General features: G+C 35.7%; 1 protein-coding gene across 2 annotated transcripts; it reads left to right on the forward strand.

Annotated features, from left to right (window-relative positions):
• The first annotated feature begins 3,310 nt into the window (after window positions 1-3,310).
• Window positions 3,311-26,418, forward strand: LOC101208793 (nicotinate-nucleotide pyrophosphorylase [carboxylating], chloroplastic). Of its 2 annotated transcripts, none has more exons than XM_011661540.2 (11): window positions 3,311-3,499; window positions 3,633-3,819; window positions 4,774-4,916; window positions 5,643-5,776; window positions 5,888-5,951; window positions 11,706-11,788; window positions 14,549-14,632; window positions 14,710-14,862; window positions 23,346-23,522; window positions 24,108-24,175; window positions 26,068-26,418. In XM_011661540.2, the coding sequence occupies exons 2-11, from the start codon at window positions 3,689-3,691 to the stop codon at window positions 26,162-26,164; spliced, it is 1,134 nt and encodes a 377-aa protein (XP_011659842.1). In that variant the 5' UTR covers window positions 3,311-3,499; window positions 3,633-3,688; the 3' UTR covers window positions 26,165-26,418. The 2 variants fall into 2 exon arrangements, with proteins under 2 accessions (XP_011659842.1, XP_011659843.1); XM_011661541.2 differs by having other exon boundaries at window positions 3,311-3,540; window positions 26,068-26,348.
• The last annotated feature ends 525 nt before the right edge of the window (window positions 26,419-26,943 follow it).

Below are 26,943 nucleotides of genomic sequence, written 5' to 3' on the forward strand. Positions count from 1 at the left end.
ATGTTCATTTCATAAATTTTGTTATTAAAACATTATGTTTCACCCTTATTTTTTAGCATACACATGTAACTCATAAACATGTAAACACAAACCACTGTTATTAAAATTGCTTACATACGATTCTTATGTCATACCCCAAACCATACTACGATGATAACGTAGTAGAAATAAGGTGCAGTTTGTTACGATCTTGAAATTTCTTATTGCAAAATCATATTCTCAACTCCTTTTAAACTATCAACAAAACTCAAAACGCAAACGGTGGTCAACCTAAATGCCAAGTATAATAAATACATACCAAAACGTATACTTTATTAATAACATACGTTTGATACATAATTACAACACTTTGACCAAATAACTAATGTTTAACTATTTCCAAAACATCTGGAGTCATCTCGCTGCAAATCATTCAACCTTCTTTTCTACTTGGCCTAAACGCCTGATCTTGGAAGATGAGATTCTTAAAACGTAAGTCTAAATGACTTAGTGAGATTTTATGAAATCATTTTCACAATGCCCTTTGATAAATCATTTTCATCAAATCATAAATAATAATACAAATCAGTTTATCAATTAAACACTTTATTTTGCAAAACATGTCAAAACGCATGTAATCATTTTCATAATAGAATTAAATCATCTCGCAAACCATATCAATATACATTTTGCATAAACACCAATTCGCATAACACATCTTTCTCACATAATATAAATCATTTCAAACAAACACACATTAGTTAATTATTTTTTTCACAAGTCCCAAATCGTTTTCTACGCCTTGGTCTCATTATCTAACATTTAGACTACTGTATCAACAACATCCAAGAACATACAAATTCGCCATTGTTGCTCAAGCCACTAAGCTTTATACGCTTCTTTCAATGCATAAGCCAACTACTTATCACCATGTAGCCCGTACATCCCATGGTGGTCTTGGCTCTTTATGTGAACATAAAAGTTAGCATCATCTCAAGAAATCAACTAATGTTTTGAAAACCATTTTATAGTATGAAAATCATAATCATCAAATCAAGCTTTAACATTACAAATCATGTTTGAAAACATATAAATTTTTCATAGAATTCTCTTTTGAAACACTTTTCATTTGAATTCTTCTTTCAAATCAGTAAAGAGATATCATGATAAAGTTTTTAACATAAATTTATTTGAGAGAAAATAGTCACGAAGCTTTGAAAGAAAGCACTCACTACCAAAAATCCTCATCTTCCTTCTCTTTTCGTGGAGCCTTCTCGTAAAACAATCATCATACTTAGCACTTTATTTTTCTTCTTTCCGCCAAAGCCAAACGACAACATTTTAGCTCTCTTTTTTTAAAATAAAATCTTTTTGTGTTTACTTAATGACCAAGTCTTCCATTTATATAGCTCTTAAACTATCTTAATCATGCTTAAACTTTTCTTAGTTTGCCAGCTCTTGCTTAAAACTTTACACGTGTAAATTTAATACTTAGCTCAATCATGCTTAACTCCTTAATATTACACGTTAATCCTTGTCAAATAAATTGACATTTTTTCGTCAAACCTTAGTTCTTGTCTAACTTCATACCGCAAATAACTTTAACCACTTAACACTTCTCACGAATAACCTTATTGTATTGTTATATTTTTACTACAAGAAACATTCCTCGCAAACTAACCAACTTTTACTGGCTTAGAACACTTATCGCGAACTTAAACTTCAAGGCTTTCTCGCAAACTTCTTCATCACGAAACCCTTGGTTTTTATCGCGAAGACTACCCAAATGCCTAGTCGTTTTAGTCAAAACTTCACTTCTTAACTTACGTGAAAACTTTATGTAGAACAAGAAATTTCAGTCAATTAAATTTCGCCATGCCAGCACAACAAAATTGTGATGATTATAATTTGATTGGATCTGGTTAGTCAAGTTTTTCCATATTCAACCCAATTCAAGCCCTGATGAAAAATTGGACCAAACAAGAGGGCCCGAGCCCGCCAAGAAAGTGGGCCCAAGTCCAAGTTCAAGCCCAAGCCCAATAAGACAAATGAGTCCAAGCCTAAGCCCATCAAGCAAATGGGTCCAAGCCCACTTAAAACCCATGAAATTTCTCTATAAATAGAGACTTTTGCCACTCATTTGAGGAGGTCTTTGGTTGAAAGAAGAATTGAAGCTCTAAAGTAATGAACCTATGAAGAATTGAAGATTCAAACTCCTACAAACTCTTTAGACGTTCAAGTTCGTATCAACATCTTCTAAATGATTGAAGACTTGGAAGATTGGAAGATTAAACTTTCATTTGATTCCAGAAGATCGAAGTTCAAATCGATATGTAACTACAACATCCTGATGACCAAAGATCGAAGACCAAGAAGTTCTAAATTTTTTATATTGTATTCAAGAGAAAGCATCAAAGGAGTAAATACTAGAGATTGTATTCACAATATTCATCAATATATTAAAGTTTAATTCCACGAAATACATTTCTTCGAAATCTCATGTGAACATTTTCTTTTGAGAGTGTTTAGACTTATACATTCTATACAAACCCTTCTTTTCTCAAAACTTCCTCACGAATTAACTTCTTAATCACAAAACTTATACTTAACCATAAAAGATTTTATCGCTTAATCTTTTTTGTGGATTTATTCAAACGCCAACTTCTTTAATATTTAATCGAATTTTACTTCCTATACTCAAATTAAAAACGGGTTTTACATCTTACTCGATTAAATTTTGACCTAACTCGACACATTGCATACAACAACAACTTAGGTTATTTTGCGACATCTTAATTGAAGCATATATCGATAGTATTCGTAACTTTGGTAGTAAGACAATGCAAATAACATTCTAAATACAAATTTCCTGAAACATAACTTCATTAATACAATAATAACTAAAAAGTGTCTAGGTCTAATTGCTTTTGTTCTAAAGCATCATTGTTTTTACTTTTGTCAAAATGTTAGCACAAAAAATGAGTATAAAAATCTACATTACATCTAAACATTTTTTCCTTTCAACCACGTACTAATGATAAATATTTTTAACATTTAAAAAAGTTTCATGGATATTAATATAACTTAAATATTTTTAAAAACAAAATAGAGTAAGTACTAATTTTTGTAAAAAAAAAAAAACAATAAAATTCAGGACAATTTTCTATAATGAGTTAGAAAACAGTATGTAAAAGAACTCTCTTATCATAGATTAATTTAATTGAGAAAGAAAAAAAGAGAAAGGAAAAAGAGTGAAGAGTTTGGGAGATAAGGAAAGAAGTTTGGGGGACTAAATAACAAACAGCCACTAAATACAAAGTAGAAAAAGAGTTCTTCAAACCAAACTTTTTGTTTAACACTTCTTTTTCATTCTTTTTTCTAACAGTCGAACCTCTCGCAAGTTCTTCCTCTCTTCTCTTTTTTCAGTTCCCCTTCGTCCTCAATTTCTCTTTATCTTCCAATATAATCGTCATTTTTTTTTTAAATTTCCACTGTGAACCACACATTCACTGCCGGCAAGGTGTTTTCTCTTCACTTTCTAGCTTCTAGATGTTCAAATAGGTCTAATTTTGGATTTATGATGCTTCACAAGGTCTTGTTTTCATTTTTATTCATACACGCCATGGACGGACGCCTATTTTTCTTATTTGCAGACTCATACAATCGCAATTCTGCTTTATCTGCACACTCAATTAAGTCATTTGGGTAGATGTATATGCTGAATTTGTATAGACCCTCTTTCGGGCATCTCTGGAAATGCTGTGAACATAAGGATTTGTGCGGCTATTCTAGAGGGTTAACACGCATTCCAATCTCTACTGCTCGCTGCTTAGGTTCCAGGTATTTGCATGGTTTCCTAGAATCATCGTGTATGTTTAAAAGAAGTTCTTGGTTTATGCAATATGGAATAAGAAAATAGAGAATTTGAGATCATGCGCCCTAGTGGCAAAAGAGGGTCACGTGCTTAATAAAAGAACTTGGAGGCAATGAGTTCAATCCATCGTGACCACTCATCTAGGATTTAATATCCTAGAGTTTCTTTGGCACCAAAACGATGTAAGGTGAGGTAGGTAGTGTCGCGAGATTTTTGTATGTGACCTAAGCTGACTTGGACACTTTTGAATAAGAATAAAAATAAAAATGAAAGGAAATTCAATAGATACTGACTGCGTTTATGTGACGAGTATGGTTGTAAACTAGAGACAAGATGGTAAGAAGGGAGGACAACTTTGGGAACAAAGTAAGTGTTGCAAAGTGAAGGAAAAGTTTGCCACTTTTTGAGTTGATTGTTATTTAGTTTGGATTATATTAACATGTGCATTATTGCGGTTTTGGATGATTACTAGTTAATAAGTACACTAAATCATGTATCTTAGGATGTGAAATCGTTGACATGTGTTAGACCTAGATTTCAATTATAGTTGATGGTGTATCAGATGTTAGACGTTTGCCAAACTTATGATCCACTTCTTAATATTTTCTTGTTCATATTGATATAATAGCATGTTAAAATAGTAAGATCTTTTAATTTGGTCCAACTTCTAATTGCTTTTATATCTTTAGGCCCAACTTCCATGTCACAGGCATTAACAGAGTTTGCCAAACTTTTGATCCACTTTTAGTACTATCTTGTTCGTAATGATATAGTAAAACATTTGATGTCAAGAAAATTAGACATCCTGTAAAATTTTCATGTAAAAGTTTCTTTTATTTTAGTGTAGAGCTCATCGGTTTGTGCTCTAAAGCTTTGTAGTGACTTGTTAGTTTTTCTCTTTGTTGATGACTCAACTTCAGGAAAATTATTGCCATGTCTGCATCTGTGTCAAAAGATTCTGGGATATCAGTTGCATCAGCAGCAATCCAGCCTCCATCTCACCCTACCTATGATCTGCGTGGCATCATCAAATTAGCCCTTGCAGAAGATTCTGCTGACTTTGGTATGAAATTATTATTTTATTATTTAATTTTTTGAAGATTTTATGGTGATGTTTGGGATTATCTCCCATTCAAGAAAAAAGAAAAATGAAAAAAAAAAAGAAAAAGAAAAGAACTAGTTGCTGAAATTTTCATTTGCCCAGTAATCCTTAGCATAGTTTTTGCTTCTGGTATGGGTTTGATCTTGAGTCTTATTTTTGTTGGATAAGAAGTTTACAGAAGCATTCACATCATCAATGGTCAATTTCTAATTCCCAACAACTGTTCTCATGGGTCAACTTCCAACGAAAGACCTAGCAGCCTGCATCAGATTGATTATATCTGCATGTCATGTCGTGCCTGGGATGCTTTTTCAAGATTGAATTCCTGATGCATAATGTACCAGTTTTACTTTTTTTAGATGAAGATGTGTGTATGAGTGTTACAGGAACCATATAATTGAAATAGAGAACAAAAAGTTGAAACATAAATTATATTGATAATTTGCAGGATATGGAAATACAGAAAATACAACTCCCCAAGTTTGAGGAACTTTGATGCCTCCTTGAGCAAACTCAATTTCAAACATCTAATTAATCGCTTACTTTCAGCCCATGCGCACAGACTTTTTGTAATCATTTTCTACTAAAAGATGCTTTGACCAGTGACTAACATATCAATCCATAGAATCCTTTTAATCTTTTAACATTTATTCTCAATTCCTAATAGTATTCTTAACACAATTGTAGGTGATGTAACATCTTTGGCAACTATCCCTTCTGACATGCTAGTGGATGCTTTCTTTTTGGCCAAAGAGGATGGCATTGTTGCTGGTATTGCTCTTGCAGACATGGTTTTCCAGGAGGTTGATCCTTCAATTAGGGTAATGTTAATGCTCTCTCTCATCACTCCCTCCCCCTCTTGTTTTTGGTACTTATTGAGTTATTTATGAGCTGGGTGTTCCCATTCATCCTAATTCACGTTTTGTCTTCAGGTGGAATGGTCAAAAAAAGATGGAGATTATATTCATAAAGGATTGCAATTTGGAAAAGTTTCTGGTAAGAATAGAAAATCTGTAGGAATCCTAACAAAACTCCATGTTGAGCATTGTTTTGGTATGGGATACTCCAAACACTTGATTTGAGCTTGATTTTAAAATTTATTTCATTATTGTTAGAGTTAGTGTGCTTAAGCCCAAGGAAGGATTATGTAAGAACCCCAATTATCCATACCTATAGGAGGAAGGGTAGAAAGGTAACTGCACAGGACAATATTATGGAGGAATGATTGGAAGGAAGATCGTGCTGGGTAGGGCCCATTGGGCTGAGAAATAGGTGAGCCTATAAATAGGATTATTAGGTATGGAGTAGCTAGGTATATTTTATCTTTTAAAAGGTAGGGCTGCAGCAGCCGCAAGGGTCTCTTAAATCAAGGAGGCCGGTATGTTCTTTTCTTGATTTTCCTTGTGTTCTTTGTTGTTTCTTTTCATCTTGTGACGTTGTAAGCATTTGGCTATATATAAATAAAGTAAACCAGGGTACCGCCTCTGTTTAAGCCATTTTTACAGTATTTTCGGTCTAAATCAGTGTATCCTAACAGATTAACTCTAATATTCCTTCTTTACATTAAGCGTGTTGTCTATTTATTTTCCCCTATTGTACCTTTTATATATGAGAAAATATTAAGAAAGTCAGATCGTGATTTTTCTCCCGGTCCTATGGTTTCCACCTAACTCAGTGTCATATTTTCATTTACTGCTTTCAATATGGTATTAGAGCGGGGTAAAGACGAAACCCTAGACACCAATATAGATGGAACCCAAATAGAGACTAAACACATGACAGCCGTTGCTGTCGTCGAGATCAATGCCACCGTCGCTGCCACCATCACCATGGAAAAACTATTCCACTAGCTTCAGACGTTGCTGGTGAGTAGTCTTGACCCCTAGTGAATGATTCCAACCGCAAGTGCCAAGCAAGTTTGCCCATGCACCGTTGCTACCAAGCGCATCTGTCCATGTTCTACTGTCTATCTTCTCTAATGCTCAGTGGGCCTACTCCCAATCGGTCTCCTCTGTCTAGTCGCATAACCCTTTTGGTTAGCTGTCGATTCATGCGCCACCAACCCTAAATCACGCGCCACTGCTGCCAAGGTCATACATCTACATGCCGCCACTGCCCTCTTTTCACACACCGCTACCTTTTGACTTGTTATAGCAGTCATACATACGTGGTCTCTGAATTGATCAGCTCCATACTAAATCAGGGTTTGAAGTTGCCAAACCTCCAAGGTTTGAAGCACAGTTTGATTATCGGGTTTGCGAACTTTAGAAATCCTTGTATGGGCTGAAGCTGTCACCAAGAGCATGGTTAAGTTTACTATCTTTGTCAAGTCCCAAGGATATAGTCAGAGGCACTTTGGTCACACTTTGTTTACAATAATCTCCAAGGTTGGGAAAATCACTGTGTTGATTGTCTATGCTGATGACATTGTATTCTCTAAAGATGACATCGTCGAGTTCATCCAATTGAAAAAGAAGATGGGTGATGACTTTGAAATTAAAGACTTGGAAAATCTGAAGTATTTCCTTGAGATGGAGGTAGCTAGATCAAAAGAAGGTATCTCCGTATCTCAAAGGAAGTATACCTTTATTTGCTAACTGAAACAAGTATGCTGGGATGTCATCCTGCTGATACTCCTATTGAGTTCAATTGTAAATTGGGAAATTCAGATGATAGAGTTCCAATTAATAAAGAAAAATATCAGTGGCTCGTGGGAAAGTGTTAGACCACCTATTATTCTGCAATATAGTAGAAAGGGAAAGACAGGAATAACACGTGTAAAGAGGAACTTAGACAATGAGAAGAGGGACCACAGTGGGACCCAAGGCAGTTAGAGTCATTGTGTCTATTATAAATAGAATTTCAGTAGGAGGGAAGGGCATATGTGCATTTTGGTGAGAATTCTGTTTCATCCTTAAGAGAAAGGATAACAGGGGTGAGAGAAAGTTTCTTTGAATTTTCAATTCCTAGTTTCTCAAATTGATCTCTTCATCAATTCGATAGTGTAATTCATTCATCGTTTATATTGAATAAGAACATTTTATTACCGTGATCGTTTACATTTTTCGGACTCCATCATATTGGCATCAAAGCTTTTTTCTCTAGGAAATCGAAAGAGGATGGCGCAGAAGCGAATTGAAGAAAAATTATAGATGTTCGACCAAGAAATATTAGGAATTCGAATGGAATTGCACAAATTACCAACCATTGAAGAAAACTTCACGTCCTTAGCAAAAAGTATTGAGATACTGGAAATGCAAGCCGAGAAACAACAACTGTTGTTGAAGTACGTTGAAAACACATCAAAGGAAAAGTCAGCGATGAGCGAAGGAATAATAGGATTTAGAGGCCAAGGGTCAACGATGACGAAAATGATGGAAGAAGGTAGTACTCCAATAAAAGAAATTGGAAGCGAAAGACGATCGAAGAAAATCGAAATCAAAGATAATCCGAGTGATGGAAGCAAGTTCAAGAAGGTAGAAATGCCAGTTGATCCCGATTCATGGCTATTTAGAGCAGATTGGTATTTTGAAATACACAAACCTGATTCAGAGAAGATGATGTGGCAGTCATTAGCTTTGATTGAGCAGCGTTAGATTGGTACAGGTTGCAAGAAGAACACGATGAGTTTAAAGACTGGGCGGACTTAAAGCAGAGGTTGTTGGTGAAATTCTAATCAGTCAGGTAAGGTTCAATTTGCGGAAGATTCTAAGCAATCCAACAGGAGTCAATTGTGGAAGAATATCGAAATCTTTTTGATAAATTAGTGGCACTCCATGGATTAAGGCCAACGTTGAATGCTAGGAACTGGTTGGGCTAGCACAAATGATGAAATTAGCCCAAAGAGTAGAAAATCGGGAAATCACATGAAGAGAGGCAAATTTAAAGGAGAATCCTGAAGGTAAGTATCAATCCAACTATTTGAATAATAGTAAATCTGTTAATTTGATAAGACTGGAAATATATTTCCTAATGAGAACAATTACCCTAAGAGGGGTGGCGGTTGGAGAAAATCGACAGGAAGGTCTAGTGAAACAGCTTTTTGATGCTGAATTTCAAGCTCGAAAAGAAAATGAATTATGCTTTCGTTGTGATGAAAAATATAACTTTGGGCACAAATGTAAAGCCAAAGAACAGAGAGAATTACGAATGTTTGTAGTGCGAGAGAATAATAAAGAAGTGGAAGTTATAGAGGATGATTTTGAGAGGAAGAAGAGATGAATTCGTTGGGGATAGAGGAAGAAGTTAGATCAATTGTAGAGTTGTCTATAAACTTTGTAGTTGGTTTATCCAATCTGGGAACCATGAAAGTGAAAAGGAGGATTAAGGGCAAAGAAGTGATCGTGTTAATTGACTGTGGAGCTACTCACAATTTCATATCCAAGAAGATGTTTTGACCTTGTAGTTGCCAACGAAGGAAACCTCTAACTATAGGGTTATATTGGGGTCAGAGACTCCTATAAAAGGAAAAGGAGTATTTGAAGCAGTAGAACTTATGAATGGAAAGTAGTGGAGAGCTTTTTGCCTTTGGAGCTTGGGGAAGTAGATGTCATTTTAGGGATGCAATGGTTATATTCATTGGGTGTTACAAAAATGGATTGGAAGAATCTTACTACGATGTTCTATCATGAGTGAATAACAAAGTAGTCATAAGAGAGGATCCAAGCCTAAGGCCAGAGTAAGTTTGAAAGGCATGATGAAAACTTGGTCGGATTTTGATCAAGGATTTCTGATGGAATGTAGAGCTCTAGAGGGAGGAATGACCTTGGCAAAACTATATGGGGTAGATGCGTGCCAACCATACAAGAGTCCATTCCAGCAATATTAGCAAAATTTGAAGACGTGTTTGAATGACCAGAAGAATTACCTTCGAGGAGGGAAATTGAACATTGCATCCACTTGAAGAATGGTACAGACCTAGGGAGTGTAAGACCCTACAAATACGTGTATCAATAGAAGGCTAAAATGGAGAAGTAAGTGGACAAAATGTTGACTTCTGGGGTAATTTGCCCAAGTACCAGTCCCTATTCAAGTCTAGTGTTGTTAGTAAAAGAGAAAGATGGAAACTAGAGGTTCTGTGTCGATTACAGGGCTTTGAACAATGTTACAATTTCGGATTAGTTTCCTATTCTGGTAATTGAAAAGTTGATTGATAAACTAAATGGTGCAACTTTTGTTTTCGAAAATTGATTTGAAAGCCTGATATCATTAAATTAGGATGTTCACAGATGATATAGAGAAAACCACATTACGAACTTTTAGTCATACTCTTTGGTTGACTAATGCCCCTTCCACATTCCAATCATTAATGAATACTATCTTCAGATCCTATTTGAGGAGGTTTGTATTGGTGTTTTTCGATGACATATTGATATACAATAGAAGCTTGGAAGAGCATTTGTAGCATTCGGAGTTGGTGTTGGAGATATTGAGAGAATATGAACTATATGCAAAAAAGAAGAAATGTAGTTTTGCACGATCGACAGTAGAATACTTAGGGCACATAATATCAGGAAAAAGAGTGGAGGTCAGGAAATTTAGCCTTGATTACATCCGCTTACTCCGATGTCGCATCCTCTAGAAGCCTATTGTCCCACTAACTCAACACTTCCAAGCTGGTTCCATTTGTAGAAGATGTGTGCAAACCCAGGACAGCCAAAGAGGAACTTGGAATATGTCTATCATCAGCCACAATTTTTGGAATAGGAAAAATTGGTCTATTAGAGTCCAGAAACGCGAAATATTGGATGAATGGTTGTGGTAAGGCCAACCCATATGCCACATGACCAATGCTCGCCACAGGACCAATGCGAGCAGCCACCAGAAATGGACCAATGAATTGTGGAGCAAGTTTAGGATGGGTGTAGTGGCCAATAGCGATTGGAGATAAGGACGAAGTTTGACATATATCCAATCATTGACCTCAAAACTGCATGTTCCGTCATTTAGAACTGGCGTACTTTAGCATTCTTTGCTGGGCCTTCATCAAATTCTTCTTCAAAACAGTGAGCATAACATCCCTCTCCTTAGTGTCCTTTAGAAGATGATCAATTTCATTCATCGGGCTGGATCCCTTGTCATATGGAATGGAGGGAGGTGGGCAGTCATAGAGCACCTCAAAAGGAGTCATACGAATGGTGGTGTGATAAGCGGTGTTATAGCTTACTTACACCATTGTTTTGGGGTCCCCATGGCGAAGCAGTGCAAATAAGTCGCAAAGAAAAGCCTCAAAGAAGTCAAACCCAACTGCCCGAAAACCAATTCGATCTCAATCCCTGAGATAGTTTAGATTACAGATTATGTAGATGATCAAATGAACTAAGGATAGGACAATGTTTGTGCTCCCATCAATCTTTGGTCCTCAAAACACTCCACAAGATAAATCAATTCAGTTCATGAAAGCTCCAAATATTCATGCATTCTATCACAAGAACACACAAAACACAAACCTTGAAAGCTTTCAAGGTTTAAAACCATCCATATCACCCTACAAATTACGTAGTTTCTTGTAGCCTCAAAATACAATTTATATATTCTATGAGGCATTTCCAAGGTTGAACTTTCTAAATTTATGGCCATAATCAGGTGTGTAACGTAAAAAGGAAATAAAATGACTTAAAACAGAAAATTCAAATAAGAAACACCATAAATATGAAATTCTTTGCTTTTAATCACCTGTCTAAGAATTTGTAACCGTTCGTTAGTCATGAAGCCCCGTTGTTCCTTAAATGAAGCTTGATTATTCTTCAGGGCAAGCACAAAGCATTCTTGTAGCTGAAAGGGTGGCACTAAACTTTATGCAGAGAATGAGTGGAATTGCAACTTTAACCAAGGTACTTTTGTTTCCCTTATTAGGCCACAATGTAGCTTGATAACATCAATTTCTTCCATGTCTTATATAAATATAGGCAGGCAATTGGGTGAGGCAGCCAATGGAATCAGACACATGACTTTGCTAGTACCCAATGTGTGGTCCGGCGATGCGTTGTGCTTGCATGGGCTGAGTGCCTATGTGCGATTGACATTGTTCAGGCCTCACCCCACCAACGGCCCTAATAGTGGTGAATTTATCCAAAATTTCATTTTGGCTTAGTGGCACTCACATGCACCTTAGCCCCTGAAAGCGGCATGAATTTGAGCCTCTAAAATGCCACTTGAATGAATACTTAAATAATATTCAACAAGAAAAAAAGAATGTTAGACCTATTATAGTTTTAAAGTTTACGCATTTAAAATATATCTTCGCTAACTTTTTCCTTTCAAATGGTAGTTATATAATCATTGGTCCCAACCCCCTTAACCTCTCCAAAATACTCCACTCAATTATAGGAGGAAAAAAATTATATCTAATTTTAAAAAGAAAAAAAGTTGCATGCATACGTACATCATAAATGTATCTATATATATTGGACGTTGAATCATTCAATCTCCAAGTTTATAAAATCATTTTTATCAATATTTATGTTGAGATCGATGTATTTAATAAGATACATAATTTAGTCTTACAGCATATATTGAAAAAAAAATTGTTTGATAAGATAGGCAATAAAGTTTGTATGCAACGATTTTTTTGCAATGAAAATTAGTTGAGGCATATGTGATATATTTAAATTAGTTCAATTTTTATAAATGAAATTTTGATTGTTTGTTTTAGATCATTTTTCACTAAGCTCTCCAGAATAAAAATTCTAGATTTGCCATAGATCCTGATGCGCATGCCTTTGGCACATGCACACTTTTTTGTTCCCTTGCATGATTCTGCGCCCTCCCACACAATGCTCCTGCCGCAGCCATCTTGCCTGTGTGGTTGCTACAGTCTGAGACTCAAATAAGCCTATGCAACATATGCTCGATCCCATCTTGTTTTGTGACTCCCTCCTCTACTTGGTGACACTAACGCCTGTCATCAGTCTCATGGATGCTGACTGCATTATTCTTTACAAATACATCACTATCTAGGTTACATTAACTGCCAACCTCTAGTCCAAGTGTTTAGGGTTTAGGGTTTAGGGCTATCTAGGTTACATTAACTGCCAACCTCTAGTCCAAGTGTTAAAAAAACATAAAAGTCTGTAACACTTGTTAGGTGTGGCCCTCATAACCTTATGCTCATGTAAGAATTTCACAAAACCTTTGTTACCCTTTACAAATAAAATTAAAACATTTCCTTGTAAACGAAAACGTTAACTTGGGCAATTCTCTAACGAATGGAAGACATCACACAGACACATCCTTCGTTGTATACTAAATATGACCTGATACTCTGGCATAGCTCTAACTCTTCCATAGAATCATTTCATAATGAATTCCTTCATTCTAATTTTTGTTGAGGAGCTACCTTGAATGAAAATACTACAAGGTTTCACAAATCCTAATGTGGAGGGTTTTGCTTTTTTGTTGCTTAAATGGGGTCCCACAAATTGTATCATTCTTCTGTCAAAGCATGACAACCTCATTCCTCATGTCTTCCATGTGTCGCACTGGTTGATCTTGCATTTGAAACTTGACTCTATGGACTTATCCAAGGAACTCTGCAAGGATTGGATTCTTCTCTTGTTGCTGTTCTACCAGCTTCCAGAAGGTTGGAGGATGGTTGTGAACGTTCAGGAATGCATAAACATACTTCTGTAGCATGCTGACCACATGGCCGTCTGGCATCCCCATTTCCTTTCCAAATCTGGCAATTTTTGCTTCCAAGGTTACTGTCCATTTCTACAAAACAAAAAAACTTACGAAGAAAGACACTGTTATCATGAAAAGAAATAATCTAATCCATAAGGTAGAATAAAACAGTGGATATTGGAGTAAAGCTGGGGATATGCTTAGCCAAGCATCAAAAGGAATCGTAAGAGGTCTTGTTATCTTAAGGTGGGTTCCTTAGAGCATGTTCATGAGAGAGTTACAGGCTTTGTAACATTACTCCAGTATGTGAGAATTGTATGTAATAGCTGAGATGGTATCTCGTAGATTAGCTTTACTCGTGCATTAATGGTTGCCTTACTTGTACAACGAAGGCTGTTTAAACCTTGTAGGTGATTGTTGTGTTGGGTGTGTTGCACCCTATTCCGTGCAATATTTGCAACAAAAGTAAATGGCAGTCTTTCCTGTGATGTGGCTTTCAAACAGCAAAGTATATGGCCTTTGGTTCTGGATGGTATCCATGACCAATGGCAGGTCGTAGTTATTTTTGGTGTCAGTACTCTGATTACTGTAACATCAACACATCTCCACAGTAATATTTTAATGAAAACGGTTTGACTAGGAAGTACAGGTTTATGTATTAATAATGTAATATTTACAATTTTGAAGCATCATTTTGTTCTTATTTTACCATCGTATGATTATCAACATAGTCGCCATGTTCTAACCCATCGGTATTTGTCGGTTTTAGTTTTATCAATTAGCAAAGAAAACAGTGAAAATTATTATTTTTTTTTTAGAAAAATTGCCTGCTTTAAAATATAATTGTACTTTGCTACACTCTAACTGAAAACTATAGATCATGAAAGCATTGTAATCAGCCCTTAGATGTTAAGTACACTTAGATTTTGAGTTATTAAGTACATGACATCAACTCATCAAGTACTTTGCAGGCAATGGCAGATGCTGCAAGCCCTGCGTGCATTCTGGAAACGAGAAAAACTGCTCCAGGTTTACGTTTGGTGGATAAGTGGGCGGTGCAAATCACTTCCTTAGTTCACTTTTTTAGAGAAACCTTTTTAGCCTTCTACACTTATTCCTTATTCTTTTACAGGTATTAATTGGTGGAGGTCAAAATCACAGGATGGGTTTATTTGACATGGTGTTGATAAAAGATAATCATATATCAGCAGCTGGAGGCATCTCAAATGCCATTAAATCTGTGGACTTGTATCTGCAACAAAGGGAACTTAAAATGAATGTAGAGGTACTTTCCCAAATCTTAACCTTTTTGTTCGTTTATATAGTGGTATATTTTGTACATGACATCTTAATTGCAAAACTTTCTCCAGATTGTTTGGAGTTTCTTCTGACTAGTTGATGTCCCGAGTACTGCTCTTTTCTTGTTATAAATAGATTAACAAAGAAAGAAAAGAACCCACTTGAGAAGAATTATAATACCATAATTTATATAAATTAATCGGACTACATCCTATCCTATTCCTGTCTTTTGCAGTTTCACGAGGTTTCATTATAAGATGAAAGTTACCCCATCCTTTTTCTAATTCTTGTTAATTACACTCCCTTTGTTATTAGTTAAATTGGAAGTGTAATCTAGAATTCAGATAAGTATAATTCTTATTCATTTTTAGTTAAATAAAAGTTACATATTTATATAGAGAACAAAATAAACCCTAAACACTATGTACAATTACAATAAAGGACATATCTTATAAATATATATCATAACACTCCCCCTCAAGCTGGAGCAAATATGTCAATCATGCCCAGCTTGTTGACAGCTAGCTTATCCTTGCTCCATTTAAAGCTTTAGTCAGAATATCTCTCAATTGTTCTCCAATCTTTACATATCCTGTGGACACCAACCCATCTTGGATTTTCTCATGAATGAAGTGACAATCCACCTCAATATGTTTAGTTCATTCATAAAATACTGGATTAGATGCAATGTGAAGTGCAGCTTGATTATCACACCATAATTTAGCTGGCACTGTAATACTGAAGCCTATCTCAGATAATAGTTGGTGAATCCATACTATTTTGCACACAAATTGTGTCATAGCTCTATATTCAGACTCAGCACTTGAACGAGAAACAACATTTTGTTTCTTACTCTTCCATGATACTAAGTTTCCACCTACAAAGACACAATATTCAGAAGTTGATCTCATTCTCACGAGATTCTGCCCAATCAGCATCAGTAAAACATTCAACTCTTGTATGTCCATGATCTTTGTATAAGATCCCACGTCCAGGAGCAACTTTCAGATAACACAAAATCTGCTCTACTGCAGCCCAATGATCCACTGTAGGGGAAGACATGAACTGACTTACAATACTTACAAAATAAGCAATGTCTAGTCGAGTCACTGTTAAGTAGTTCATCTTCCCAACTAATCTCCTATATCTCTCAGGATCTTTCATAATTCTCCTTCTTTAACAAGTTGCTGATTTGGCATCATAGGAATGTCACTTGGTTTGGCTCCTAATTTTCCTGTCTCAGACAACAAATCAAGTACATATTTTCGTTGAGACAAATAAATACCTTTCTTGCTTCTCATCACTTCAATGTTCAAAAAATATTTCAATTGGCCCAAATCTTTCGTATAAAGCTGACCATGAAGGAAAGTTTTGAAAGACGAAATACCCGATGCATCATTTCCAGTAATAACAATATCATCAACATATACAACTAGTAGAACTATACCATTATCATATCAACGATAGAAATCCGAATGATCAGATGCACTCTTTTGCATACCAAAGCATACGAAGACAATGTTTCAAACCATACAATGATTTTCGAAGGTGACGTACTTTATCTCTCCCCCTGAGCAACAAACCCAGGTGGTTGCTCCATATAAACTTCTTCTGGAAGATCACGATGCAGAAAAGCATTCTTAATGTCAAGTTGATGCAAAGGTCATTTATGGGTAGCAGTCATGGAAAGAAATGACGTATGGAAGTTAATTTGGCAACTGGAGAAAATGTATCTGAATAATCAGTTTCATAGATTTGAGCATAACCTTTGGCAACAAGGCGAGCTTTCAATTGAGCCATTGTTCTAGCAAGATTCATCTTGACAACAAACACCCATTTACAACCAATGGCCTTCTTTCCTGCAGGACGAGATACCAAATCCCAAGTACCATATTATCATCTAAAGCAGTCATCTCCTCAATCATTGCATTTCGCCAGCCAGGATGAGACAAAGCTTCATGAACAGAGTTAGGAATAGATGTGGAGTCAAGGGACGTAATAAAAGCATATGTGGGAGGAGACAATTGGTGATAGGAAACAAAGGAAGAAACAGGGTAAGTACACTTGCGTTGACCTTTCCGAAGAGCAATGCGAAGATCATCACTTGGCCCCGGATCACATGATGAATGGGGCATTGATGGAGGACATGAGTCTAAAGCTTGTGGTGGAGATCGTCGGGAGTAGACTCGAGAAATCAGTGGGCGGGAAGGAGGTGCATCAGTGGAAGAGTATGGTGTGGGAGAGGTAACCTCATATATAAAAAGATTGTTATCCTCCCCCGACACGAACTCGATGGTGATGAAGTAAAGGGTGTATATGATAGAACACTGATACAGTGTTTCTATTTTATTGATAGCTTCACATAAATTACAATATAAAAGCAGTAAAAGAAAAGTAAAAGAACACTAACCCTTGCCCTTCCTCTCTTTCAAGGAATGTTGCAGCCCTAATTCTTCACCAAATTATTCATGCCCTTCTTCCCTCCCCAACTTCCTATTTATAACCAACTAACTACCAACAAATCTAATTACCTTTATACCCCTACCCGATATTAATCTAGGTATCTAACATTACCCGAGCCTTCAAAAACACCCTGTCCTCAAGGTGTTCTTACAAATATGATCTCCCTTTTTCTTTTCTTTTTCTTTTTTTCTTTTGGTTACAAACTATTTCCAGTGATATGCTGACCAAAAAAAAAAATCTCTCAGCTTCAGGAAAAAAACATTTCTTTGCTTCAATAAGATCCATTGACTTCGCCCATAGCCCAGAATGATCTTCCTTTAAATCATCCACTTCATTTACATAATAATGGGCCTTCACTCTTTGATTTATAAAAAACTTAGAAGCCCACTTTAAGTAGTAAAGCCCAAAATTTTAGGGTTTGTTTTTCTTGCCTCTTTCTTTCTCCCTATCATCTTCTTCCACGTCATTGGAATCTTCACGCGTACTACTTCTTTACGTGATTCATCCATATTTGACATCATCTCCCCGGACCACCGTAACCGACCACTTGCCGGCGTTTTCTCTCTCCTCCACATCCAGATAACTGTCATCATCTTCTTTTCCCCTCGCAACCCAACAACTTCCAGCGGCTTCATCCTCCATCGTAACCAGCCATTTTCTCTTTCCTCAAGCAATAATTTTTTTTTCGCTTGAGTCTTTGATTCAGATCTCTTTGGTACTTCTCGCCAATCCTCCGCGATCATTTTCTCTTTGATTGCTAAGGATTGTCCGCCAACACCTTCTTCTCACACTGATCAGAAACGTAATAACAGCCTTTAGTCCAGTTCAAACCAACCCTTGAATGCTTCGCGTTCCTCCGGTGATCGATAACAATATAATGTGCTTCCAACAGAACTACTTAGCTTGTTTTGATCGATTTCTTTTCCTTCAATTTCTATTTTGAATTGGTTTCGATCACTCACCTTCTCTGTTTGTACTTCGTTCTCGGCTCTTCCTACCGGTGTCATTCCACCGTCGACTGTCTTTATCATTGGTATTTGTGGTTTCTTTTCGGCTTCATCCTCTAACTTCTCTGTAATCTTCTTGCTCGACCGGCTGATTGAATCTTCTATTTCGCTCGTTGTATCTTCTATGTCGTTCGTTGTCCTAGATTTCTCACGAATCATGTTCTAAAAAATATTTCATCAGTTCTATTTCTCTTTTTTTTGTTTCTTCGATTTCTCTCTTTTTTGCTTCAATTTCTCTCCTTTTCATCTCTTCCTTCTCCAACGTTTCAAGCCACTCTGACAAGCGCTGATCGTTTTCCTCGATTTGAATCCCCCTTCGATCAATCGCCTCTGTCAAGGTTTCTTCGATTTCTGATCTTTTTGTTTCTTCCTTCTCCATTGTTTCCATAAACAGCAACATCATTTGTTGAGTCCTCTCGTTTATTGCAATAATGCTTTCCATTGTTTCCCATATCGACGGCAGTTTCTCTTCCATGGCTGACAACTTGATAATTCTTCCTCCAAGATCAACTAGCTCTGATACCAATTTGATAGAACACTGATACAGTGTTTCTATTTTATTGATATCTTCACAAAAATTACAATATAAAAGCAGTAAAAGAACCCTAACCCTATACTCTTCCTCTCTTTCAAGGAATGTTGCAGCGTTAATTCTTCACCAAATTCTTCATGCCCTTCTTCCCTCCCCAACTTCCTATTTATAACCAACTAACTACCAACAAATCTAATTACCTTTATACCCCTACCCTATATTAATCTAAGTATCTAACAGTATCCTAAAAAAATGTAACATCAGGTGAAACAAGATACCTATTAAGGGTAGGACAATAACAACGCTATCCCTTTTGAACTCGCGAATAACCCAAGAAGATACACTTCAAGGATTTGGGATTTAACTTAGTATGATGAGGATGAACGTCGCGAACAAAACAAACACAACCATATCTTAGGAGCAATAGAAAACAAATTTTTGGTAGGAAAAAGAACACGGTAGGGAATCTCACTATTAAGAACAGAGGAAGGAATTCTATTAATAAAAAAACAAGCTGTGGAAACAGCATCTGCCCAAAAGGTTTTCAGAACATGCATTTGAAACAACAAAGCACGGGCAATTTCAAGTAAATGCCAATTTTTCCGTTTTGCAACACCATTTTGAGATGGAGTGTCAGGACACGAAGACTGATGAATAATGTCATGTTCACACAAGAGCCAAGAGAGAGAAAAATATTCACCTGCATTATCGGTGCGCAAAGTTTTGAGAGACATTAAACTGATTTTTTATTTTAGTATGAAAGGCACAAAAGTGAGATAATAACTCAGAACGATTTTTCATTAAATATAACCAAGTTAGACGAAAATGATCGTCAACAAAAGTAACAAAATAAGGAAAGCTTGTTTGAGATACAACTAGACATGGACCCCAAATATCATAACGAACTAACTCAAATGGAGCATTTGCTCGTTTATCGACTCAAGGACTTGAAATAAGATGATGAAATTTAGCAAATTGACACGAATCACAATTTAAAGAGGACAAAGACCTAAATTCTGGATAAAGTTTCTTCGACACGAATAAAGATGGATGACCTAAACGACAATGGACTTCAAAGGGAGAAGGAAAGACAGGACATGCCACAGCTTGCGGTACTTGATGATCAAAGCGATAAAGGCCTCCCGACTCATATCCTCTACCAATAATCTTCTTTGTTACACGATCCTGTAACAAGCAATAACCAGGAAAGAACAAAACAACACAATTTAGGTCATGAGTAAGTTGGCTAGTAAAAATTAAATTAAAGGATAAATTAGGTAAATGTAACACAAAAAACAGAGAAAATGATGGGGTAAGATGAATAGTGCCAGAGCCAAGAAGTGGAACCATCCGCCAATGTAACAGATGTAAAAGAGGCAGGGGACAATGGTTTAGAAAATAGGCGAGAATTACCCGTCATATGAGCTGTGGCACCAGAGTCTATGACCCATTTGGTAGATGATGTTAGAAGACACTTTGTATTACCTGGGACAACGGTGGATGCAACATGAGTCGAGGAAGATGACGCTTGTAATGAATCTTAGTAATTCTGAAACTTGGCAAACTCATCTGCAAAAATAGTAACTGATTCCTCTAGTATATCACATGTGGAAGCTATTTGAGCATGTTGAGATTGTTGACTATTCTTATATAACAATTTTCGACAATCACGTTTCATACGGCCTGGCTTACGATAGTAGTTACAAACAATCTTTGCAAAATCTGATTTTCGATGATCATAACTATTCCTTTGAACATTGCTATCTATTACTCGAGGTGCCTGAGGGTTATTCTTCTTGGTAAAGAGAGCACTACTAGGTTGAGAAATAGATACACCAGTCGGAGAGCTTTTAATGCGAAGGACACGAGTGAAAGCATCATCTAATGATGGAATCTTAGAGTCAGAGAGAATTTGTGCCTTTGTTATTCCAAATTCAGGTAAGAGTCCATTCAAAAAGATCATAACAGCCATCTTCTCTCGTTGAGCTTGTTGAACTTTAACATCAGGACTAAAAGGTAACAACAAGCCAAGCTCAACAGTTGTCTTCTTAAGCTGCATAAAGTAGCTGGTGACAGACTCAACTTTTTGTTCAACACGAAAAAATTGCATACAAACCTCAAACATTCTATATACACTTTATCTGAATATAGAAAATCTAGAAATTCCAGAAGATTTTTTAACAGACTCACAGTGATCGACCAATCCAATTATGTCACTCTCAATGGAGTTTTTGATTTGAAGATATAAACGGGCATCATCACAATGCCAATCCTTCTTCTGCTTTGTATTTTTTGGGGATCTTCGGTCATATGATTAGGTCCATTTAACTTATGTTCTGTGATCTTAGAGGCTAAGGGAATAACGTTGGAGACTACCAAATTCTTTATGTTGGCCATATTAAAGTCACACACTGATTGTAGTACACACAAACAAAGAAAAAATCAATTCAAACCGCTGTTAAATTGGAAGAAAACCCTAAAACAATGGCGTAGCCTTCAGATTTTGTCAAATCTGAATACTCTTTGATAGACCCAACGATACAGACTGACCAGAAGCAGAGGTTCGAGACAAGCCCAGAAGATGGAGGTCAAAACGGATTTCTCACACGGCGGCGCGTGGGTGATGTGTAGAGGTATTCCGGCAGCGCGTGAATCTCACGCACAGTGTTTCCTGACGATCGGCGAAGACGGACTTGGGTGGACAGAGGTGGTGCTTCTTATGGTATGGGGCGGTGTCGACAAACCGTCAGCGGAAGGCAACCTAAACTTAAGCCTAATGGAGGAGGAAGCTAACGGCTATTCGAAACCCTAATGGCTCTGATACCATGTAATCTAGAATTCAGATAAGTATATTTCTTATTCATCTTTAGTCAAAGAAAAGTTACATATTTATATAGAGAACAAAATAAACCATAGACACTATGTACACTGTTACAATAAAGGACATATGTTATAAATATATATCATAACAGGAAGGTTTCTTTTATATAGGAAGTTAGGATTCTATCACTCTCTTCTTCAGCAACCAATCTTCTATAAATGATCTGAACCTAACCTGTACAAACAGGGGTCATCCTCAAAATGGAATTTTAAATCATGGAAGAAATGTTTACGCTGGTGATAGTTTAAGTTAACAGGAGAACACCAATTCGGTTTACAATGTCGGGAACCATGGTGTGCAGCCGCTAGGTTCTACTCGAAGTACTACTCATCACCTGTTGAAGCTTGAAAGCTGGCGTGTCCTAGAAAACTTTGCACACCCTTCACATTGGAAGGTTGTGGTAGCTTCTCTATGACTTCAATCTTGGCCTTATCTACTTAAATTCCAGTCTGCAAAATTTTGTGCCTCAGAACAATGCCTTCTTCTACCATAAAGCCGCATTTCTCCCAATTGAGAACCAAGTTCGTCTCCTTGCATCTTTTGAACGTAAATTCCAGATTCTGCAAACAATTAACTTACAAATCACCATAAATTGAAAGTTATCCATTCGATAGGTTTTTTTCAGCACATCAGATAATATTGACATCATGCATCTTTGAAAAGCAGTTGGTGTGTTACACAAGCAGAAAGGCATTTGTCTAAAGACAAATGTTCTGTATGGACGGGTGGACATTGTTTTCTCCTGATCTTCAGGGGCAATAGAAATCTGGTTGTAACTGAAGTACATAGCAAAGCCCATCTATTTGGCACTTGGTCAATGAGGAGCAACAGGAAATGATCTTTCTTGGTTGCAATATTGAGATTTCTGTAATCCATGGACACACACCAGCCAGTCACTGTTCATGATGGAATCAACTCATTCATGTCATTATTGGTGCATAATACCTAATTTAGACTGGAAGTAAGCAGCACATTCTCCTCTTAATTGAGGGAGTCGTCTTAATACCTTCAACCGTTGCATCACATTGTAAAGATGAAGAAGAAAAAAAAAAAAACAATGTAGAACTTCAAACATCTTTCACAATTATGCTGCACCTTCTATTTTCCCAATACCAGTCTTGCTCCTATTTAAAAATATGTATAAAGAATTAATTCTACTTTCCTAAAAAAAGGAAGCTCTTTCTGTATATTGTGATCTTTACTTCTGCTATTGCAGATATCAACACATTGGGTAGGTGCACCTGTACTGACTTGAAGATTTTCTTAAAACTAATTTTTTATGTGCGCATCACAAATCCTATGCTTCACCTGTTCACCATCTAGTATATTAAAATCCATTGAGTTTCTTTGTAATTAAATGTATAAGGTTAAGCAATTGTTTCTTGAGATTAGTCCAGGTGCTTATAAACTTAATACTTATGGATATAAAGAAAACGTGTGCTGTATATGCTGCTCCTATAACTCTGATTTTGTTAAGTGAAGTTATATTGTCATATATTACAACTTGCTTACCCCTAATTTTTTTAGTTCTTAAATTTTTAAAATTCTCTTCTTGAAATATTCAACATATTTTAATCATTTTTCAGGTTGAGACCAGGACTCTCGAGGAAGTTCATGAGGTACTACGCTATGCAACTCAAAACAAGACATCCTTAACTAGGATGATGTTGGATAATATGGTAGTTCCACTGCCAAGTGGTGATGTTGATGTTTCCATGCTTAAGGAGGCTGTAGGCATAATCAATGGGAGATTTGAGACTGAGGTAATGTTTATTATCAGCATAGTTTGCAGTACAAAATTTGGATGATTGAACAGATTGCTTTATCAAAAAGTAGATAAGTCTTGGTTAATGGTTAATCTAATGTTCAATTAAGATTATTTCTTTGTGATGTAAATAGTAAAACTCTTTAAAAGTTCTCTAGTAATATTGCTTTGTGTGGCACAGAAAAAAAATGGTGCACGACTGGTTAAGTTTTGGAAACTTGAAGTTCATTGATGGGCTTTAGTTTTGCATATAGATACTATATAAAACTCACATGGACGCCTTATACGTAAAGACATATTTTACCGTAGGCTAACTAATACATCGAGTTATTAATGGATTTTGATTACTTAGAAGTGATAATAGTTGTATATTAAGTTTTGCCCTTGTAAAGAGTTTTGGTTTTGGTTCAAGTAGCCATGAACTTCGATAGATATTTGATAATGTGATATAGCAACACTTAACCCACCTTATGCTAGAGCGTCTGGTTTAAATTTATTGCATGACATTATTTAGAAAATGATAGACAAGAACAAGGATGAAAAAATGATATCAAATTTTGATTCACCTACTTTCTGGTGGCAGGCGTCAGGAAATGTTACTCTCCATACTATACATAAAATTGGACAAACTGGGGTTACTTACATATCCAGGTATAATGACACCGATTGAAATATTTTTTATCAGCAAGCTTGCAGCTATAGTCAAAGAGAAATTACACTGTTTTTCTTTTAATTTTTAATTTAAACTTGAACTTAAATTTTAATATATATATAATGTCAATGCAATTAATTCTCTTAAACTTCTCTGGTATCAACGATTTGTTGACAGCCGGATACTGACTTAAAAGAATCCTAGAAAAGCACCTGCTAGGAGTTGATATATTATCCCAGCTATACTTTCTGAGGCATTAATGACCTTGTGGGAAAATATTTCTTGATTGTCATACATTAATTGAAGTCGTGTTTCCTTCACAATAACCTCCCATTAGTTTACTCATAGCATTTAATGTTGGCTTGTATCTTACATTTCTTATTCATAGCATTTATTGTTGGTTTAGTTGTAGAATTTTTGAACTGAACCTTCTCCCTTCAAGGTGAAGGTAACATAATATCCACAGATTATTGAAGTTCCAAATCCTTGTCTATAGCACTAAGACTTTATGCTGCTATTTTCGATAATTTCGGTTCCAACGAGCTTAAAACAAAACAGTGCATCTTAGATTTGATGGTGACATTAATGTGATAATTATTGTTACCAGAATAGTTCGAGATAAAATCATGGAGACATTTATTGATTTAACCAGTTTAGTCGTGGCTCTTACTCGAGTCATGATGAGATTGTTGGTCTCTGCCAGTTTTACTAATAATGCTCCACAAAGCAAAAGTAGTCTGGGAAAAAATAACTTGCTGGATTGTCGTTCAAACAAAGAGACAATCTCTCGAGTTGAAATACACTGTCAAGGAAACATGAAACCTGCTAACTAACCTTCATTTTGGAAGGAATAATACTAGAGGGATTTAATAAGGGTGTATTAGTAATTAGTTAAGTGGTCTGCTAGGGAAGTTTGGTTACAAAAATATAATGGGTGGGGAAGAATAAAAGGGAGCAATATTTTGGTGAGTGAATTAGGGTTTGAGAGTAACCTCAGGAGATTGGAAGGATCCAAGTACTAGGGATGTTCAAATGAACCAACAAGCCGAACGATCTGGACTACCCACCTGGGTTAGTTTTGTTCTTGGATTTGGTTGGGGTCTTGGGATAAATAAATTAATTTTTGGGTTGACCTAACTCCGAAATATTTTTATACGTGTAATTGTCTTTTTTCTAGTGTAATTGTCTTTTTTCTAATATTTTTCTTTTAGTATTCTTATGATAAATGTTTGTTTAAAGCTTGTAATAGATATCATTAATATTTGGTATTTAACATTTGAATTTTACATGATTTTAGTTAGTTATTAGCCATATGTGTCCTGGATATATTTAGATGTATTAAATAATAATTACCCAACCTGAATTTTAAGGGTTTCTTTGGATGCCCAATTCGAGTCTTTTGGGTAGTTAATGCGATTTAGGTTGGTCTTAAAATCCCTTCTAACCCAATCCAATCTAACTTAATTACACCACTACCAATTACCTTGAATTACTTTGTTTATTTTGTAGTTTTGTTACCAATTATATTTTAATATATTCGGGCTGTATCAGATTTTTATCTAGAAATGGAAAAAATGAAAGCAAAAGAAGAAAAGATTTCTAAAACAGTGGGAATTTGGTAAAATGCTGCCACACAAGAAGAGAACTTCTTGACTTTACTAATTGCCCTATGTGTATGATTCCATCTCATGTCATATTGTCAATCACAGAATGGCATGTTTGTGCTATTTTCTCTTTTCTTTACTACAACTTACAAGGAAAGAACAACTTTTTTTTTAGCAAAGCTATTAAAAGTGGGGATGAAGCTATAGAAACTAGGAGGAGTCATTTTCCAATAAACTTTCATGAGTTTTATTTATTTAATTATTTATGTATACTGTTTCTTGTGCAGTGGTGCGCTGACACATTCTGTGAAAGCACTTGATATCTCCTTGAAGATAGACACAGAATTGGCCCTTCAAGTTGGAAGACGTACAAAACGAGCTTGATTGATGATTCATTCTTGTATTTGTATTTGGTAAAATATTTATCCACTCTAACTTTACAACTGTCACCCTTTTTTCTTTTTCTTTTTTTTTATTGGAATTGCAAATTTGGTTCATAGTTTGATAAATTATCTTAGGTAGTATCTATCGCTGGTGGTTGATACTACGGGGTGAAGTTACCCATCTATCTTTTAAGGAGTACTAAGTTCCTTTGATTTTTCATGAAGTTTTATCAATTAGTCTCAATGTTTAGTTAATCCAATTTGCAACTTCATTGTTGCAACTTCTACAAACTATTCATGTTTAGTTAATCCACTCACTATTTTAATAGAAAATGAAATATTAAATCTTCTTAATGGCGATAATCACTTTTTGCAAAATTAAGTTTATTGAGTGCAGAAATTAACCGTGGGATCACATCTTCATAACTCAAAAAATTGAAAAAACATCTAAGCTCACTTAATGTACAAATTGTATCACTTTTTCAAGTTTAGTTTAAGATATAGGAATTTTTAAATATAAAAAATGAGTGAATTTTTAAATATAAAATAATTAGTCAAGTTATACCAAAATTCCTATATTTTTTCGTTGATGTCTATTAATATTTATAACTATTAATATTTATAAGTGATTGAAACTATAACAATCTATTAGTGTCTGATGAGGATGATTTCTTTCTTCTTCTTTTTTTTCTTTTTTCATCATGCTTCTATGTTATTTCTTCAAATAATGTTATGTTTTCTATTTATAATCCAATTTTACAGACATTTCTAGTTATACTT

Source organism: Cucumis sativus, chromosome 5 (assembly GCF_000004075.3).
Source record: "Cucumis sativus cultivar 9930 chromosome 5, Cucumber_9930_V3, whole genome shotgun sequence".
Taxonomy (NCBI): domain Eukaryota; kingdom Viridiplantae; phylum Streptophyta; class Magnoliopsida; order Cucurbitales; family Cucurbitaceae; genus Cucumis; species Cucumis sativus.